This window comes from Eucyclogobius newberryi, unplaced genomic scaffold (genome assembly GCF_026437365.1).
Source record: "Eucyclogobius newberryi isolate DKJ021-1_F unplaced genomic scaffold, fEucNew1.0.hap1 SCAF_19, whole genome shotgun sequence".
NCBI lineage: Eukaryota > Metazoa > Chordata > Actinopteri > Gobiiformes > Gobiidae > Eucyclogobius > Eucyclogobius newberryi.
In genome coordinates this window covers 21069023-21090197 of record NW_027315823.1, presented here as the reverse complement: position 1 = coordinate 21090197, position 21175 = coordinate 21069023, and the positions used below count along the sequence as shown (strand labels likewise).

At 48.8% G+C, this 21175-nt stretch overlaps 2 protein-coding genes across 2 annotated transcripts in view; one reads left to right on the top strand and one right to left on the bottom strand.

The window, feature by feature from the left end:
• Window positions 1-21175, top strand: part of rplp2 (ribosomal protein, large P2) — a 389081-nt gene that overhangs the window by 280231 nt on the left and 87675 nt on the right. The gene's annotated exons all lie outside the window — the stretch shown is intronic.
• The window catches only part of tafa3a (TAFA chemokine like family member 3a), a 127932-nt gene that overhangs the window by 40172 nt on the left and 66585 nt on the right, over window positions 1-21175 (bottom strand). The window contains exon 2 of the mRNA XM_072452114.1: window positions 20903-21015. Coding sequence (XP_072308215.1) covers window positions 20903-21014 — 112 coding nt within the window. The 5' untranslated portion in view covers window position 21015. The remainder of the gene's footprint in view (window positions 1-20902; window positions 21016-21175) is intronic.

The window sequence follows — 21175 nt, the reverse complement described above, 5'->3', positions numbered from 1 at the left end:
ACTACGGTATTTTTAGCAGTGTCATCACACACAGCACACTGCTGTAGCTGTTACTGTCAACCTGCATTTATGCAGTATAATGTCTTCACCTCAGAGAGAAACATTTTAAAGGGGCTATGGGTATTTTGAAAACAATCTCTGTAGAAAACCAGAAGGTGCTCGTTCACGCTGTTCAGCTCCGTCACTGTTTGTGCGTACACAACCCTCATCGAACTTATTTCTAATTTATCTTTTTCTGTTCACCTCCGCTCACATTCCTGTCCACATGCTCTCCTCCTGTCACACATCACCCACTGGTCAGCCTGGAGTGGAGAACACATGGGACACATGGGGTCCAGTGTGGGCCGGGCGTGTGTGAGTGGCCATGCCCTTTCTCTCCTGTCGCTCGCAACAGAGAGCCAAAAAGAGCAACTGAGAGCTAGGCCGTTTATAATTTTTTTTTTAAGTTTGCTTCAGGGGCGAGTCTGGCCGCATGTAACCATGGAGACACACGGATGCACATTACATCTTAGTTGCAGATTTTGCGGAAAATCTTGACTGACTTAAAGGCGGTATGGACGATTTTTCGGCGATTTGAGAAGGCAGGCGGAAGTGCGCATGCGCACTCCCCCGTGCGGACTGATACAACACACACGTGCGTTTGTTTATTAGCGCAACGGAGCGCAACGCATCGCTCGTCTCCCGTAGATTTCTGTCCACTTCTGCGTCAGCTCGAACTGTCTTTCTCCGTCTTCATTTTGCCCCGTACACTGAGGGAACTATATTATGATAGATCCATGCGCTTAGGCACGCGGAAACGTGGGGACGAGCCTGACGCAGCTGCAGGTGAGCGGTAGGTGCGTTTTATGATGATACGTGGCAGGACAAATGATTTATCCACGCCACGAGGAAATATGATAAAAAATTTGCTGAAAAAAATCGTCCATACCACCTTTAAAGTTTCAATCAACACATCAGCGTGAATGTACAGTAGATTAGATAAGATCTACCTCTGTATCTACCTGCGTTGCACCAATGAAATTTCCCCATGTGGGACAATAAAGGAATATCTTATCTTATCTTATCTTAGATTAGATGAATAAAAACGTTAAACAGTTAGAAATAACAACAACAAAAAAAGTAAAAACCCTATGCAAAGCCCCTTTAACTATATATTTTGTTGGAACTGATCCTCTGGTAACAGTGATGATTAGTAGTTATAGTTGTCCTAGTATAGGCAATCTGCATAAAAAAAATAGTTTTAGTTGACACACCAAAACAAACACACACACAGACCTTAGAGAAAATACATAATTTCATTCAAACCAATTGTACACAATAATAGGTACAGCAAAGTAGGCTCTTTATCCAAAGTCAATTTAAAGATTTGTCTCAGTTGAAGTAACAGTAAAGTTTGCAGTTTAAAAACTTTTCACAGGACTACACAACATTACAGAATTGCAGGGCATAACAAGCTCTGGAGTGAACTTTGACTTGCTCTGAGTGAATAAAACAATTGATATTCTCCCGGCAGGTACTCTCCAGCTCCACTGCCGCACACAGAGGGATACATCCAAGGCCACACGCAGGCACTCAGGGCTCATCTATACAGCTGCCATTCACACACGTATAGCCCGCGACGTTTGATGGTTTTCTAATCTCGCTGCTGCCACCAGGAGATGGGGCAAGCTGACCCCTGTCATCCCCACAGTGCATCTCAAATAGATCCACATCTCCATCTCCCTCCATACACTATCTGCAGCCTCCACAGTGTGAGCCACCTGCTCTCCAAATGTCACAGTGATGCTCCGGCCCCACATCCGCACATGTCCCCGGGGCCGCAATGACCTGCTCCACTGTCGCTTCCAGCAAACCCTGGGCCTCTACTGTGACCTACTGCAAACCCACTGTGTACTCTAGCACAGACCAGTGAAGAGCTAACATACACAAACCCTGGCGCAGGAAGGGAGCTCGATCGCAGAAAAAGCTGGAGAAAGAAATCAATACACTAGAATAAATAACAAGATAGCTTGATACGCTAAGAATGTATCCGACCGATAGTCGAACCTCGGATTCAGGAGGAGCAGAGTGGTTTTCGTCCCGGTCGTGGAACACTGGACCAGCTCTATACCCTCCATCGGGTGCTCGAGGGTTCATGGGAGTTTGCCCAACCAGTCCACATGTGCTTTGTGGATCTGGAGAAGGCTTTCGACCGTGTCCCTCGGGGTATCCTTTGGGGGGTGCTCCGGTCCCTGTATGACCGGAGCAGGAGCTGTGTTCGCATTGCCGGCAGTAAGTCAGTCCTGTTCCCAGTGCATGTTGGACTCCGCCAGGGCTGCCCTGTGTCACCGGTTCTGTTCATAATTTTTATGGACAGAATTTCTAGGCGCAGTCAGGGGTCGGAGGGGGTCCGGTTTGGGGACCACAGGATCTCATCTCTGCTGTTTGCAGACGATGTTGTCCTGATGGCTCCATCAAACCCGGACCTGCAACATGCACTGGGACGGTTTGCAGCCGAGTGTGAAGCGGCTGGGATGAGAATCAGCACCTCCAAATCCGAGGCCATGGTTCTCGACCGGAAAAAGGTGGCTTGCCCTCTCCAGGTGGGTGGGGTGTCCTTGCCCCAAGTGGAGGAGTTCAAGTATCTCGGGGTCTTGTTCACGAGTGAGGGAAGGATGGAGCGTGAGATCGACAGGCGGATCGGTGCAGCGGCTGCAGTGATGCAGTCGCTGCATCGGACCGTTGTGGTAAGGAGGGAGCTGAGCCGAAAGGCAAAGCTCTCTATTTACCGGTCGGTCTACGTTCCTACCCTCACCTATGGTCATGAGCTTTGGGTAGTGACCGAAAGAACAAGATCGCGGATACAAGCGGTCGAAATGAGTTTCCTCCGCCGTGTGGCTGGGCGCTCCCTTAGAGATAAGGTGAGGAGCTCGGCCACACGGGGGGAGCTCGGAGTAGAGCCGCTGCTCCTCCACGTCGAGAGGAGCCAGCTGAGGTGGCTCGGGCATCTGTTCCGGATGCCTCCTGGGCGCCTCCCTCGGGAGGTGTTTCAGGCATGTCCCACCGGGAAGAGGCCCCGGGGAAGACCCAGGACACGCTGGAGAGACTATGTCTCTCGGCTGGCCTGGGAACGCCTAGGGATCCCCCCCGGAGGAGTTAGAGGAAGTGTCTGGGGAGTAGGAAGTCTGGGAGTCCCTGCTCAGACTGCTGCCCCCGCGACCCGGCCCCGGATAAAGCGGCAGAAGATGGATGGATGGACGCTAAGAATGTTTCACTGGCATACAAGAATCAAAATGTCCTTTAACCCACAATCTAAAAAGAATTCCAGTCAGCATAAATTGTTATTTTTTGTTTCAGTCGGGTTTATTTGATTTGATGCGTCTAATTTATAGAGACTCACAGAGTAATCAAGGACAGAGGGGACAGTAGGGACAGCTGTGATGTGTTTTCTGTTTGTTAAGCTTCAAAATTCTGTGTGTTTAATGAAAATCCAACTCGCAACGGTGACGTCATTTCCGGTGAGTGTGTCGCGTTTTCAGAGCTGTTCGTTCTTAGAGCCTTTTACCGATTAATCCACGAATTATACACACTATTTACGCATCATATACATGAAAGTGAACGTTTGATTTCTCCGCAAACAATCCGGAGCCTCAAACCGCTCACTTTTCAGTATTTCGTGGATTAAAAAGCCCTCCTCACTTTCTAGCTCCAGCCTGAACTAGCCTAGCGTAGCCTAGCCGCTAGCGTCATGGCTGGATCTACCTTTACCTGTTTGAGCTGTCATATGTCGAGTCAGAACCCTGGCTCCTTCTCTGATGATAGGTGCGTGAAGTGCAGTGTAGTGGTAGTTTTGGAGGCCAGGGTTACGGAGTTAGAAGCGCGGATCCGCTGTTTAGAGGAGCTTAAGTCCAGTTATAGTTCGGTTTTAGCGCGAGGGCTACCGGACCGCGCTGCAGGGTGTAGCATTAGCATTAGCAGTAGCAGTAAGGCCGAGCTCAGCCCCTCAGCGTCTCCCGTGCAGCCGGGACTAGACCAGGAACAGAATAGGGACCATTTTGTGACAGTTCGGAGGGGACAAGGCGCTAAACGCCGAACCTCAGAACGCCGTGAGCTTCACGTCTATAATAGGTTTTCTCCCCTCAGCGATCACACGCCCGCTGAACACACGAGAGAAACTCTTGTAATCGGGAGTTCTATTGTCAGAGACGTGAAGCTGCCAGCTGCTAGCGTTAGGTGTTACCCGGGGGCCAGAATGGGTGACATCGAAGGAAACCTTAGGATCTTAAAGCGGAGCAGGACCCGTTTCCGGCGAGTCGTGATTCACGCAGGCGGTAACGACGCCCGGCGGAGACAATCAGAGGTGCTCAAAGTTCAAGTAGCCGCGGTGTGTGACCTAGCGAAGTCGATGTCAGACACTGTAATATTTTCTGGTCCCCTGCCCAATCGGATCAATGCTGAATTGTACAGCCGTCTCTCAGCATTCAACAACTGGTTATCCAGATGGTGCCCTCAAAACAACGTTGTCTTTATTGATAACTGGAGTGCGTTTTGGGGAAAGCCTGGGCTCATACGCAGGGATGGCATCCATCCGACTTCGGAGGGTACATCCCTATTAGTTCGGAATTTGACCGATAGTCTTAGTCGTGTTAAGTGACCATCTAGGGATGAGTCCCAGGTGCAGAGCAGCAGTTCAAGACGCTCCTCTGTCGCCGAACTCTCGCCCGTTCTGTTACCTGTGAAGTGTTCAGATTCAAGACAGATAGAGACTGTGTGTGTCCCTCGTGTCCCTCGTGTCCCTCGTGTCCCTCGTACAAATAATGCCAAAAAGTCACATCTCAGAAAAAATATTTCAGGCGTCAGACCAAATAACTTAAGGAAAATAACAATCACAAATGACACAAATACACAAATGAATAAACACGTAAAATGTGGACTGCTAAACATTATAGCAATTTCCTCCAAATCGCTCTTAGTTAATGAATTAATTAGTGACTATAACATAGATCTTCTAGCTCTAACTGAAACGTGGCTTCAACAAGACGACTACGTCAGACTAAATGAGTCCACCCCACCCACCCATGTTAACTTTCAGACTGCCAGGAGCACAGGCCGAGGTGGTGGTGTGGCAGTGATCTCCCACTCAAGCCTACTCATGAGCCCTAAAACTAACAATGCATTTCACTCATTTGAAAGCCTTATGCTGTCGATCACATGTCCAAATATGAAAAACCTAAAAGGAGTTTTGTTCATAGTTATCTACCGACCTCCTGGTCCCTATTCAGAGTTTTTAACAGAGTTTTCTGACTTTATATCAAACTTAGTGTTAGCCTGGGATAAAATAGTTATAGTTGGAGACTTTAATATCCACGTGAACATGAGTGATGACGCTCTCAGTAATGCCTTCAGCGCCTTGTTAGACAGCATTGGTTTCACTCAGAATGTAAATAAACCGACTCACACTCACAAGAACACTCTGGATCTTGTCCTAACGTATGGAACAGAGATTAGTGACCTCATTGTCCTCCCTCAAAACCCTATATTGTCAGATCATTTCCTAATTACCTTTCAGTTTATTCTTAAAGATCATCCAGTCCCACAAAATAAAGTTATAATGAAAAGGACAATATCTGAAAAATCTATCTCAAAATTCAAAGAAATAATAGAGCCAATATTCAGTGACATGTCATATGATCCTGCTGAGAACAGTTTTAGTCCCAGTTTAAGTGATCAATGTGTCGACTTGACCATGAATTCTCTGAAGTCTGCTCTTGACGTTGTCGCGCCGTTAAAACAGAAGGTCATTAGGCCAAAGCGCGCCTCCCCATGGTACAACCAAGAACTGCGTTTACATAAACAAAAAGTTAGAAAGTTAGAGGGATTATTTCGTCGCTCTCACACAGAAGAATCCCTAAAAGCATGGAAAAGTTGCCTGCTGTCCTATAAGCAGGCTCTGCGTAAGGCCCAAACCAGATATTATTCAAATCTAATAGAAGTCAACAAAAGTAACACTAAATTCCTTTTCAGCACTGTAGCTAGGCTAACAAACTGTCACAGTGCAGTAGAGCCCTCAATCCCAGCTACACTTAGCTCTGATGATTTCCTCCTATTTTTTAATAATAAAATAAAAACAATCAGAGATAAATTAGATGAAATTACCCCCGCTATTAGCCCTGAACTAGCCCAAGCTCTAAATCTAACGTCCCATATAAATCCACCTGTAAACCTAGAAAGGTTCACAGCTGTTGATCAAGCAGAGATAACTTCAGCCATTATGTCCTCTAAAAGCTCAACTTGTGTCCTAGACCCCATTCCAAGCAGACTCCTCAAAGACATTCTTCCCCTAATTATAGACCCTATTCTTAATATAATAAATACTTCACTCGAAAGTGGCTATGTTCCACAGTCCTTCAAACATGCAGTCATTAAACCTCTTCTGAAAAAGCCTAATCTAGATCCCGACCTATTGGTAAACTACAGACCTATTTCAAATCTTCCCTTCGTCTCTAAAATCCTTGAAAAAGTTGTAGTAAAACAGCTTTGTCGCCACCTGCAGGACAATAACTTATTTGAAGTTTTCCAGTCAGGGTTCAGAGCCCACCACAGCACTGAAACTGCACTAGTTAAAGTCACAAATGATTTGTTATTAGCCGCTGACGATGGACTGGTCTCAATCCTGGTTCTGTTGGACCTCAGCGCAGCGTTTGACACCATCGACCACAACATTCTACTGCAGAGGTTAGAATGTGATGTAGGTGTTGGAGGAACAGCCCTCAGCTAAATCCTATTTATCTGATAGGTACCAATTTGTTAATGTAAACCAGAGCTCCTCACCAAGCTCTAAAGTAATTTACGGTGTGCCACAGGGTTCGGTACTCGGTCCAATTCTGTTTACTCTTTATATGCTGCCATTAGGCAACATTATCAGAAAGCATGACATTAACTTCCACTGCTATGCAGACGACACTCAGCTGTATTTATCAATGAAACCTGATCAGAGCGATCAAGTAGACAGACTTGTGTGAAGGAGATAAAAACCTGGATGACACTAAACTACCTGCTTCTTAACCCTGAAAAAACCGAGGTCATTGTGCTTGGCCCTAAGCATCTACGAGACGCTCTATCTGAGCAGATAGTCACACTGGACAATGTCAGTGTAGCCTCCATTTCTACTGTAAGAAACCTTGGAGTCTTATTTGACCAGGAGCTCTCATTTAAAGCTCATATAAATCAAGCTTGTAAAACAGCCTATTTCCATTTGCGCAACATCGCCAAAATCAGAAGAATCCTGCCTAAAAGTGATGCCGAAAAACTTATCCATGCATTTGTAACGACTAGATTAGACTACTGTAACTCCCTGCTTGCAGCGTGTCCTAAAAGCTCCATAAAAAGCTTTCAACTGGTTCAAAATGCAGCAGCAAGATTACTAACAGGAACAAAAAGAAGAGAGCACATTACGCCGGTGCTGAAGTCTCTTCACTGGCTCCCCGTCGAGTCTAGAATCAAATTCAAAATTCTACTCTTGACCTACAAAGCCATAAATGACATGGCCCCATCCTACCTCAAAGATGCTATAGAACCATATCATCCAAACAGAGCTCTTCGCTCTCAGAATGCTGGCCTTCTGGTGGTGCCAAGAGTCTCTAAAAGTACTGTAGGAGGTAGAGCGTTTAGCTACCAAGCTCCTGTGTTATGGAATCAGCTCCCGACCCATGTTAAATATGCTGACACAGTCTCTTCATTTAAGTCCAGGCTTAAAACGTTCCTCTTCGAAATCGCTTATGGTCAGAGTAGTTAGGAACAGAAAGATAAACCCACAGCTTCAGCTACGCTGCCCTAGGAGTAACTATGCTGGGGGAAGTATGACAGCTTGAGCACTATCCTCTTCTTCTTCTGACTACTTATGCTATCAAACAATATTTATTTTTTGATTCCACTTGCAAACTGTTCACCGCCTTCTTTTCTTTCTCTCACTCCTGAGGACCTGTGGACCCAGATGCCCCTCCCCTGGTGAAGTGGTCCCTGCCCTGTGTGGACGGTCCCTCATCTGCCTGAAGAGTGGCTCCAGTTCGCCTCAGTCGGTCCCTCATCTGCCTGAAGAGTGGGTCCAGCTCGACTCCGACGGTCCCTCTTCTGCCTGAAGAGTGGGTCCAGCTCGACTCAGACGGTCCCTCTTCTGCCTGAAGAGTGGGTCCAGCTCCAGTCTCCTTCTGTCCGTCTGTGAGAGTCGGATCTCTCCTTCACTGGAACTCCTCCAGGTTTCTACGCTTTTTTCCCCAAAGAGGTTTTTTTTGTAGTTTTTCCTGGCCGAGAAGGAGAGTCTAAGGACAGAGGACCCTGGGACATCGTCCCTCGCCACCACAGACATTGTCTGACTTCATCGCCACCACAGACATTGCTGATTCATTTCTCCTTGTGGCCCTCAGAGGCAACTGTTGTTGTGATTTTGGGCCTTACAAAAATAAATTGATTTGATGATGATTTGATGAACTCATATTCACTGAGAAATTAGTCTAATTTGACCCGCTGGCCGTGGTGCAGCGGACTGTGGGTGCACAGCGAAACCCCCGGTTCAAAAGTCAACAGGCGCATCACTACCATGTGGATTATGTGTAACTATCTCATGCTACAACGTCGGCAGCTGCGGCTTATTGACAGGTATATGTAAAAAAAAATCAGGAACGCTGTACAGCCTGAAAAGTACGGTATGTTTCATGAGCTCACACACTATAACATTTTAACAACTGCTAAATCTCTGACCCTCTTGCATGAGATATTTATTGTAAAATCACTGTGAATTATGTTAAACATGCCAATTATACTTGAAATATATTATGGAAATATATTACACAAACTTTATGTTGGAGAGCGGTTAGAAGAAGGAGATCGTGGGTTCGATTCCTGGGCCAGACCAACATCACATGATCTCTCTTTGTGGAGTCTACATGCCCTCCCTGTGTTACCATGGGTTCTCTCCGGGTTCATGTGAGGATGTGAGTGTGAGAGTGAATGGTTATCTGTGTGTCTCTGTTTTAACCCTGCGACGAGCGGGCCACTGTCCAGGGTGTACCCCGCCTAAAGCCCAATGTCACAGGGTAAGGCTCCAGTCACCCGCGACCCAGAACGGGAACAAGCGGTAAATATGAAAATTACAACAGAACCTTGTGTTGTATGTAAGTTACAGTGTGTTACTGGGACTTAATATGCCATATTTGAGAACAATGGAGTGTGAATGTTATAGCAGTGAGTGAGAAAAAAAGAAAAAAAAGAAAAGAAAAAAAAGGTTTTAAACAATGACAAGGTTGTGAGTAAATATGCCACATGTTCAGGGTCTGTCACCAGTTCACTTTCAGTCATATTCTTTTTTGAAAAGGATAACTTTGTTTCTAAATGAAAATGGATTGAAGAGAAAAAGTTTAGAGCCGATTTGCATATAATCTAAAAATTCCCTTTAGCATAAGAAGAACGAGCCTGAGCGTCGTTAGGTGCATCAGAGTCGGCAGAAAGTCCCTTCCATAAGCAAATATGGAAATATTCCATTAAATTCAAATGAGAGCCACTGCAGTTTCATCTCATTAATAAGGCAGCACGGTCCCTTGTGTGCATGTGAATATAGAGGAGAACCTTGATTTAAACCCTGTTTAAACTTTAGCTCCAAAGTCATTTTGTCCCAATTTGTGCAGAAATCTCACCAATGAGTGTCTTAATGCATCATATTTAATGTGAGTTCCTCGTGTGTAGAGCTCAAAAAGAGCTCCTTAAGAGAACATTAAAAAGACAACACAGTTTTGGTGTTGGGGCGCGGACCAAGAAATCGTTAAATTGCAGGGCAGGTTATAAAATTCAGACAGCTGTATCCCATGTCCGCGCTCCACATGTAACTGCATTTAAATTCAGTTCCATTAGACTCATTTCTCAGTGAATATGAGTCAGATTGTAATAAAACACACTGCATTTTGAAGCTTAACACAGAAGCTGTCCCCTCTGGAGGGCTCACTCAACCACTTGCTCTGCTCCTGCTCTTGAGACAGAGCTTCCTGCTAGAGCGCCCCTAAAGGCCATTCGCCCGTCAAATCTATAAATTAGCTGCATCGTTGTATAGGCCGCAGGGAGTGTATGAAAAAAGTAGTGGCTTATAGTCTGAATTTTCCAGTAATAATTATAAATCATGCAATTAGAATGATTATGGAATAATACTTATCTTTTAGGTATTTATTACCGGTAACTTAACTTATTCAATGCTTTGTTCCTCAATGTGTTTGTTCCTCAAAATAACTTAACATTAACTTTTATGAATTAAACTAAAGTGCAATGAAGTGTTTAAAGTGTTTCTATGTGCTGTCGTGACACATATTCATGTGCAATTACCGTCGGGATCACATGCAATGGTATTTATTTATTTATTTGTCTATGGGAGTTTTTATTTATTTATAGGAGATCTTCTACTGAAAGTGTTTTTCAGACTTCCTATAAGTGATCTGTTCTTCTGTATCTACCTCTGTATCTACCTGCGTTGCACCAATGAAATTTCCCCATGTGGGACAATAAAGGAATATCTTATCTCTTATCTTATCTTAAAGCATTTTATCACACATTAAATCTCACATCCTCCTCCGCCTCCTCTGGGATCTGTGTTTTTGTCCACGCCTGCCCTGCTCGTCCTCACAGACACCAACCCAAACCCCAAAGCCCTTGATCACAGTTTCCTGATGGCAGTTTCGTGAGATAGGGTTATGGGAATAAGTATCAAAGTATCTATATACCTGAGTAATGAGGCTCCTGTTTGACCCGCTGGCATTGTCCGAACCAAAACAAATTGTACTAGCCGAAAGGTACTTGTTATCTCTCTCTTCTTCCCAGTCCCTCTGCACTCTTTCATGGCTTCCTAATGAAAGTAGATGGAGCTCTGGGGGGCGCAGTGATCTTATTATGGTGGGTTATATGCAGTGAGGTGGATGCTCTGGTCCAGGCCATTCTGAAGACCTGAGCCTCTCCCACCTCAATGAACACAAGCGCTAAAGAGGCTTGTTTATTAGGCACACCTTGACTTGACCCCAGTGCCCAGGGACAAGCAGCGTGATTACCTTTGTGTCAGAGCAGCTCACAGCAGCCCACTTCTGCTCCCTTTGCCTCCTAAATAAATCACAATCCACATGACAAATGCAAAACACCGGGGCAGTCATGTAAGGCTTCAGATGAAATGGTTTATTCAACGTGTTAATCTTCAAACAAGTGGGATTTGGAATCTCTACTGTGTTCAAATAGAGAGACATAGTGTTGCAGCTGTCGTGAGAGTTCAGCACACAAGCAACTATGTCAAACTCAAAACCTATTTGAAAAAATCACATGTATACATAATTCATGTATACTAGTATCTTTATATTGCCTTTAAGAGCTAACTAAAGTCATCTTCCTCTAAAGCTTACACTTGACTGTGATTGGTTGAATCCACCTGTCACCCTCTCAGAGCCCGATGGAGGCTGACCAATAGAAGGAGGGAAGGAGGGAAATAGATTTAACAGAGAAACAAATTAATGAAAATGTGACTATAAAACCAAAACAGGAGATTTGATTTCTATATTCTAATTTAAATGGAGATAACAACATAGTATATACGAAACAATGCCTAGCATTGTTTGTGTATTTTTGGGTCATTAATTTCCATATTAAAATGGCTAACTGCTGATTACATTAACTATTAATTATACAATAAAATAACTATTAAAAAACTACTCGTTCCTCCTCAATATTTTCTAAGGAAATATGTTAAAACTGTTATTACTGTCATGTAAAGTTCCCATTCTCTTTTGTCTAGAGTACCCCCTAAACTTTGTCTGACAGTACTCCTTAACTCTGTATACGCAAATTCATGTGTAAAGAATACTAATATATGGTCAATTATTGCCATAATATTTTCTTGTGTTAATGATACTGATGTCCACAATAAAAAAATAAATTAAAATACTACTAGTAATGATGAAGAATTATGCATAAAAAGTCAGCATACACCATTCAAAACTGGTGCACTGCTACTGGCAACAAATCTGAAACACTTTTGTGCAACTCACAAACTTACTAGACAAGACACTATACACAAGTATCCATTTTTAAATTCCATTTCCAGGTATTCCCCAATAGTGTTTACTATGTGTCTGATTGAAGCCCTGAAGCCTGCTGTTAGTTATATATTTGTTTGTGCCGTGCCTGCAGCACGGTGGGCTGTTTGTCCTCCAGTGCAATGAGCCTCATTATTTCAATGTGTAGTCACAGCTTCTGCTGTTAGGCCCAGGGATCAGGCCATCTCCCCATTACAGACAAATTGCTTTGAAAGGTCTTGTCCCCTGCGCACGCACGCACGCACACACACACACACACACACACACACACACACACACACACACACACACACACACACACACACACACACGCACGCACGCACGCACGCACGCACGCACGCGAGAAGCTTATACTGTACTTTCCAGTTCTTCCGTTTCCCTGGTGAACAGTGTTACAGACAGTATATCTCAGGTACTCTGTGTCCTTGTAGGCATGAAAAAACAAATTTGATCAGCTTTAGGACGAGTTGGTTGGGTTGAAGTACGTAGTAGTTATTACATTTAAAAAATCATTAAGATTCCTCCTTGTTTTCTTTCTTTTCTTTTTATTATCAAAATCTAGATTTTATTATGCACTTCATTTGAGAGATATTTTGAAACTTTGAATGTCATTTCTGACTGTGGCTCCCCATGAGCCAACATGAAGCCTGCATAAGTTCACCTGGAAGACCTAACCTAAATCTGCGTCGGCCTCCATGGAAGGACCCCTCTCCCCAGCGCCATCATCGCACTCAAGCGGGCGTCCGCCTGTCCGTCTGTGAGAGTCAGATTCCTCACTTCACCATGGACTCTCCCAGGTTTCTGCGCTTATCCCAAAGAGGTTATGCAGTTTTTCCCGGCCAAGAAGGATGGTAAAAGGACGGGGGACGTCCGCGTCATGGCCCCTACACCTGCTCCTCATCCCCAATCAATGCTCTCAGTCACTCCTCCCCGCTCCAATCAACGCACAGGCGGTGGCATTTAAGCGCTCAGGCTGATGGCTCAGTCGCTTCAAACCGTATCTGCGACTGATATTATGTCAGATTTCAAATCAGATTTCAAATCAGATGACCCTCCACTCAAGGCTCCCCGTCCTTTCAGGGGCCCCCCGGATCCTCCCGCGGTCCTCCGGCTCGGAAGAGCGCATCCACCTGACCCGGCGGAAGAGCTGAGCGGCTCGCCGCGTCCTCTCATCACAGGACTCCTCACTTTCGCTCGAAACCTCTGTCCGCCCCCCGTCTGTGGCCCATGTCCCAAAGGCAGCCCTCTGTCCGCTTCCCGTCGTGGCCCATGTCCCACAGGCACCCCCCTGTCCGCCTCCCGTCCGACCAGAAACGTGTCCAGGGTCAGATCAAGGGTCAGCTCAAGGGTCAGATCAAGGGTCAGATCAAGGGTCAGATCAAGGAGCCAGTCTGACACGGCACCCTTTCATCCGCCTCCCGTCCGTGGCCCATGTCCCACAGGCACCCCTCTGTCTGCCTCCCGTCTGTGGCCCATGTCCCACAGGCACCCCCCTGTCCGCCTCCCGTCTGTGGCCCATCTCCCACAGGCACTTCTCTGTCCGCCCCCCCGTCTGTGGCCCATGTCCCACAGGCACTTCTCTGTCCGCCTCTCGTCTGTGGCCCATGTCCCACAGGTACCCCCCTGTCCGCCTCCCGTCTGTGGCCCATGTCCCAAAGGCACCCTTCTGTCCGCCTCCCGTCTGTGGGCCATGTCCCACGGCACCCCCCTGTCCGCCTCCCGTCCGACCAGAATCAGGTCCAGAGTCAGGTCCAGGGTCAGGTCCAGGGTCAGGTCCAGGGTCAGTTCCGACACGGCACCCCTCTGTCCGCCTCCCGTCTGTGGCCCATTTCCCACAGGCACCCCCCTGTCCGCCTCCCGTCCGACCAGAATCAGGTAAGAGGAAGAGAGAGAAAAGAGGAGAGAAAAAGAAAAGGAAGAGAGATAGATAGAAGAAAAGATAAGAAAAGGAAGAAGAGAAAAAGAGAGGGAAGAGAGATAGGAGAGGAAAAGTAAGAAAAAAATAAAATAAAATCCCGACCACTACCCACGTCTCAGTCGTCCCTCTCCTTCCCCGCTCCCGTCCATGTCCCGCTGCCATCTCCCACATCCCGTCCATGTCCCGCTGCCATCTCCCACATCCTGCTCCCGTCCGCATCTTCTGCTCACCCGCGACCCACGTTCCACAGCTTACCTGCCCCCGCTCGGCTCCCCGCTATCTGCAGGCAAGCCCGACTCCCCTTCCCGATGCTGCACCTCAACGCTCTGCCGTTTGCCGGCGCCTCAACGCTCTGCCGTTTGCCGGCGCCTCAACGCTCTGCCGTCTGCCGGCGCCTCAACGCTCTGCCGTCTGCCGGCACCTCAAACGCTCTGCCGTCTGCCGGCGCCTCAAACGCTCTGCCGGCGTCTCAAAAGCTCTGCCGTCTGCCGGCGCCTCAACGCTCTGCCGTCTGCCGGCGCCTCAAACGCTCTGCCGTCTGCCGGCGCCTCAACGCTCTGCCGTCTGCTGGCGCCTTCCCGTTCACGCTCTCGCATCTGCCGGCGCTTTCCCCTCTATGCCGTCTGCTAGCACCCCCACATTCTGCAGTCTGCCGGCGCCTTCCGTTCACGTTCTGCCGTCTGCCGGCACCTCCCCTCTACGCTCCAAGCATCTCAGTCATTCTACACAGCTCGGCCTGGCTAGCGCCGTCCCCTTCCCTTCTCGAAGAGTATTTATTTCTTCATGAAGAATCATTCAGTCTTTGATCCACTGCGCTTTTACACGGACGCTTCCGCCTCCTCTTGTTTTACGCCTCCTCTTGTTTTGGGGGGGTTATGTTAAATGTCTACTTTAATCTAAATTTCAAATCTCTTAACGTTAAGGCCCTGCCTCGTCACCGCACGCACACCGGTCTCTCTTGCCGCCCCATTCCTAGGCGTTCCTATGTTCAGAAGGCCAGCCCACGTCAGCACCCCGGTCTTAGAACGCCCTAGGGCCACGTCGTTCCCGCGCATCTGTCCCCTCTACTCCGGGCTCGTTTAGATTAGGAGCCGCTACTTTCGTGGGCACCAGGGGTACATCGCCCCGATTTGCCTCTAACATCTACAGCCTAAATCCCCTGCACCCCGGTGCAGTCTCAACTCCGTCCCCCTCGTCTCTTGAGCCATGCTCACGCCGTCCACTCCCGGCCTGTCCTGATTCAGTCCGCGCCCCACGTTCACGGTCAAACTCTGCTGTCCCTGCGCCCGTCCCGCGGTCTACAGTCACTTCCCGTTCCGTCGACACTTCCCTTTCTGCCGTCTGCCTACACCTAGTCCAGCCGCATGCCGGCTTGTCCCGTCCTGCCGTTCTCCTGTCCACGCCTCGCCGTCTGCCGGCTCTCTCCACGCCCTGCCACTGCGGCACCTCCACGTCTGCTGGCATTTCCCTGCTACCCCTGCAACCCTTGACCGTCTTCTCTCAATTCCTATCCACTTCCAGGCTTTCCATTTCAGCCGCATCACTCAGACACTTCGCATCCACAGGGAGTCACCCTCACCTATCCGTCAATACGCTCCCCAGTATCCGCCCCTCCCGGAACACCACTAATCACGGCGTCCTCGCGTCCCTGCTGTCCCCCTCCGTAGTCAGCTTCTACGTCTATTCTTCCGGAGCATCAGCGACACAGCGGCTCAGACCCCGGGTTTTTGGGGAAAGGTATCTAATTCAATCAGATCATGGAGTGCCCATGATCGCTACGCCTTCCACCGGGGTCTGAGCGCCAAATAAACTTTGCAATAAAGTTCGCTAAAACATCTTTTCTGCTTTTGTGTCTGAGTCTCTCCAGGGTGAAATGAGGGTTGTCAGTTCAAACCTTGCTCGCAGTGTTTACTGTCATGTTGTGGCTTCGTAACCACTTTTTAATCCTGTAGGATGAAAGCAAACACATGCCAGCAATGAATGAAGACACGATATTTATCAACCAAAACAATATTGAAAATCCAGCTCAGACAGGTCTCGTTTTTTCTACCTTTGATTGTAAAAAAATATATAATAATTTACCCACTGAAACAACTGGTCACTTTTTCCATAAGAACATTATTTATGTAGTAGTAAGACAGCTGAGTTGGTTGGATGGGAAAAATCTTTAAATATTTATAGACCTTTTTAAATATTTCTTCACCATGGCCCATGCATACACAAAAAGCATTACGGGCAAGCAAATAAAAACATGTATAATGCTTATTCTTTGAATATAAACTGCACTTTTGAGCGCTGCTGCTCACAATAAAGCAAAATAGAAACAATTGTATGCTATTACAAATAGTTCACAACTGTGGAATTAAGCCCTCCAAGATACTGTAGATATTGTATATAATACTTAATGCATTTCTTACAGGGCAAATGTCATTTTTTTCCAGAGCATTAGAGATAGATTTGATAACTGAACAACAGTAATGGTAAATGTGGTTTTCTTCTAATCAGAAGGTTGCCACTCTCGACAGAAATATTCTTGGTTGAGTGATCAAATCCACTGGCCCACAGGTTGATGGTGTGATTCACACTCCCTCATGTGAATACTGCTGTTGTGTCCTTGGGCAAGACACCTAACCTCGCCCTCAGTGTCTGCGTACACCGTGTGAATGTGTGTAGAAGTGCTTCCTTGAGCACTATTCGGTAGAAAAGTGTTATATAAATCTGACAATTCGTTGCACTTTAAATCAAGGACCACGCGTGCACGCGCGCACGCACGCACACACGCACGCAGACACACACACACACACACACACACACATACACCAGTGTTCATATGACACTGGGGCGAGGCAGCACATGTTCCAGCATGTGCAACAGGTGAGTCCATAAATTGTGTCTGGGGCGTTTTAAAGGCAAAAACCTGATCAAACACACACAAAAAACGAATATTTCTTTATTATTAATGCAAAATGGCAGTTTATTTGTATTCCCTTCCTTTAAACTTAGTAGTTAAGTAGCAGCGCATTAAAACTGCTTTCTGCCTGTGTATACAGTATGTGCAATTGTGGATTGTGTCAGAACCACTGCAGCATTAAATGGAGAAGGGACAGAAAAAATAGAGGCTATACATGTGCAGCGGAAGCCGGACCGAGGCGCTCTGGGGAAAGCCCGGTTTTAACTCAGTGTCGGTCCTATATGTCCAAGAATGCAAATGTAATAGTTATGTTGATACCCTATGTAGTACCCTATGAAGTTTCGGTTTATTTTTGAACGATGAAAATGATGGACTCCTCCTTGAACCGACACCTTAACGTGGTGGAGGGGTTTGAGTGCCCGAATGATCCCGGGAGCTATGTTGTCGGGGGCTTCATGCCCCTGGTAGGTCCTAGGTGACGGGTCAGACAAAGATCGGTTCAGAAGCCTCTTATGACGACGACACAACCAAGGCAGTTCACGTCGCCCGGATCGGCGTCACCGGGGCCCCATCCTGGAGCCAGGCCTGGGATGGGTGCTCCATGGCGAGCGCCTGGTGGCCGGGTCTTACCCCACGGGGCCCGGCCGGGCACAGCCCGAAAGAGCGACGTGGGGCCGCCCTCCCGTGGGCCCACCACCCGCAGGAGGATCCATAAGGGGCCGGTGCAGAGAGATCTGGGCGGCAGTCGACGGCAGGGGCCTCGGCGACCAGATCTCCAGACACAGAGACTAACTCTGGGGACATGGAATGTCACCTCGCTGGGGGGGAAAGAGCCTGAGCTTGTGCGGGAGGTTGAGCGATACCGACTAGATATAGTCGGCCTCACCTCCACGCACAGTTTGGGCTCTGGAACCCATCTCCTCGAGAGGGGCTGGACGCTCCACTTCTCTGGTGTTGCCCACGGGGAGAGGCGGCGGGCTGGTGTGGGCTTGCTGATAGCCCCTCAGCTCAGCCGCCACGTGTTGGAGTTTACCCCGGTGAACGAGAGGGTCGCGTCCCTCCGCCTTCGGGTGGGGGACAGGTCTCTCACTGTTGTGGCGGCCTACGGGCCGAACAGCAGTGCAGAGTACCCGGCCTTCTTGGAGTCCTTGGGAGGGGTACTGGACAGTGCACAGACCGGGGACTCCGTTGTTCTACTGGGGGACTTCAACGCCCACGTGGGCAATGACAGTGACACCTGGAGAGGGGTGATCGGGAAGAACGGCTTCCCCGATCTGAACCCGAGCGGTGTTCAGTTATTGGACTTCTGTGCTAGCCACGGATTGTCCATAACGAACACCATGTTCAAGCACAAGGGTGTCCATCAGTGCACGTGGCACCAGGACACCCTAGGCCGGAGGTCAATGATCGACTTTGTTGTCGTGTCATCAGACCTCCGGCCGCGTGTCTTGGACACTCGGGTGAAGAGAGGGGCAGAGTTGTCAACCGATCACCACCTGGTGGTGAGTTGGATCCGCTGGCGGAGGAGGAAGCCGGACAGACTTGGCAGACCCAAGCGCATTGTGAGGGTCTGTTGGGAACGTCTAGTGGAGCCCTCTGTCAGTAGGGTATTCAACTCGCACCTCCGGGAGAGCTTCTCCCATGTCCCGGGGGAGGCTGGGGACATTGAGTCCGAGTGGACTATGTTCTCCGCCTCCATTGTTGATGCGGCTGCTCGGAGCTGTGGTCGCAAGGTCTCCGGTGCCTGTCGTGGCGGCAACCCCCGAACCCGGTGGTGGACACCGGAAGTAAGGGATGCCGTCAGACTGAAGAAGGAGGCCTATCAGGCCACTCTGGCTTGTAGGTCTCCGGAGGTCATCGACGGGTATCGGCAGGCCAAGCGAGCCGAGGCTCGTGCTGTCGCAGAGGCAAAAACCCGGGCCTGGGAGGAGTTCGGGGAGGCCATGGAGGAGGACTATCGGTCGGCACCAAAGAAATTCTGGCAAACCGTCCGGCGCCTCAGGAAGGGGAAGCAGTGTCTCACAAACACCGTTTACGGTGCGGGTGGAGGCCTGCTGACCTCGACTGGGGATGTCGTCGGACGGTGGAAGGAATACTTTGAGGATCTCCTTAATCCCTCAGTCACGTCTTCTGAAGAGGAAGTAGAGACCGGGGACTCGGAGGCTGGCTCATCCATCACCCAAGCTGAAGTCACTGAGGTTGTTCGCAAACTCCTCGGTGGCAGGGCTCCGGGGGTGGATGAGATCCGCCCTGAGTACCTAAAGTATCTGGAAGTTGTAGGACTGTCTTGGTTGACACGTCTCTGCAACATCGCGTGGCGTTCGGGGACCGTGCCTCTGGACTGGCAGACCGGGGTGGTGGTCCCTCTGTTCAAGAAGGGGGACCGGAGGGTGTGTTCCAACTACAGAGGGATCACACTCCTCAGCCTCCCGGGTAAGGTCTATTCCAAGGTACTGGAGAGGAGAATCCGACCGATAGTCGAACCTCGGATTCAGGAGGAGCAGAGTGGTTTTCGTCCCGGTCGTGAAACACTGGACCAGCTCTATACCCTCCATCGGGTGCTCGAGGGTTCATGGGAGTTTGCCCAACCAGTCCACATGTGCTTTGTGGATCTGGAGAAGGCTTTCGACCGTGTCCCTCGGGGTGTCCTTTGGGGGGTGCTCCGGGAGTACGGGGTCCGGGGCCCTTTGCTCAGGGCTGTCCGGTCCCTGTATGACTGGAGCAGGAGCTGTGTTCGCATTGCCGGCAGTAAGTCAGACCTGTTCCCAGTGCATGTTGGACTCCGCCAGGGCTGCCCTGTGTCACCGGTTCTGTTCATAATTTTTATGGACAGAATTTCTAGGCGCAGTCAGGGGTCGGAGGGGGTCCGGTTTGGGGACCACAGGATCTCATCTCTGCTGTTTGCAGACGATGTTGTCCTGATGGCTCCATCAAACCCGGACCTGCAACATGCACTGGGACGGTTTGCAGCCGAGTGTGAAGCGGCTGGGATGAGAATCAGCACCTCCAAATCCGAGGCCATGGTTCTCGACCGGAAAAAGGTGGCTTGCCCTCTCCAGGTGGGTGGGGTGTCCTTGCCCCAAGTGGAGGAGTTCAAGTATCTCGGGGTCTTGTTCACGAGTGAGGGAAGGATGGAGCGTGAGATCGACAGGCGGATCGGTGCAGCGGCTGCAGTGATGCAGTCGCTGCATCGGACCGTTGTGGTAAGGAGGGAGCTGAGCCGAAAGGCAAAGCTCTCTATTTACCGGTCGGTCTACGTTCCTACCCTCACCTATGGTCATGAGCTTTGGGTAGTGACCGAAAGAACAAGATTGCGGATACAAGCGGTCGAAATGAGTTTCCTCCGCCGTGTGGCTGGGCGCTCCCTTAGAGATAAGGTGAGGAGCTCGGCCACACGGGGGGAGCTCGGAGTAGAGCCGCTGCTCCTCCACGTCGAGAGGAGCCAGCTGAGGTGGCTCGGGCATCTGTTCCGGATGCCTCCTGGGCGCCTCCCTCGGGAGGTGTTTCAGGCATGTCCCACCGGGAAGAGGCCCCGGGGAAGACCCAGGACACGCTGGAGAGACTATGTCTCTCGGCTGGCCTGGGAACGCCTCGGGATCCCCCCGGAGGAGTTAGAGGAAGTGTCTGGGGAGAAGGAAGTCTGGGAGTCCCTGCTCAGACTGCTGCCCCCGCGACCCGGCCCCGGATAAAGCGGTAGAAGATGGATGGATGGATGGATGGATGAAAATGATGGACTGCCTTCAGATTTTGGAAAATTATGAAAATTGTTAATGATGAAGAATTTTCAGTCAATGTAACTTCTGGAACAGGGGCCACTGGGTATGACCGCTCTACCAATTATGTTTATGTTATGATTTTACCAGCTGAGCTCCTATAGTAATAAATATAACACAAGTGGTACTTGAAAGTTGATATAACGTGAAGACTGCGTTTGAATGTCACTGATACATTTACTGTAGATAGTGAACTGAAGTGACTTACCGATGTGGCTTCTGTGAGATGTGGCAATGGCCATTTGTCCCCACAGAGACACCATACAGACGGTTACCAGCAGCGCCCTTCTGCACATGGTCTGTAGGTCCCTCTCCCGCATTCTGAAAAACAAACATAACCACAAAACGTTTTAGAGTTGAAGGTGGAGTGTGTAGCATTTCTCAAACTGCGGTACTGCCTTGTGGTACTCGTAAAGCCAAAAAGAATCTTAGGTGGTACTTGGTGTGAATGACTAGTGTATTGTGTATATGGTGTTGAATG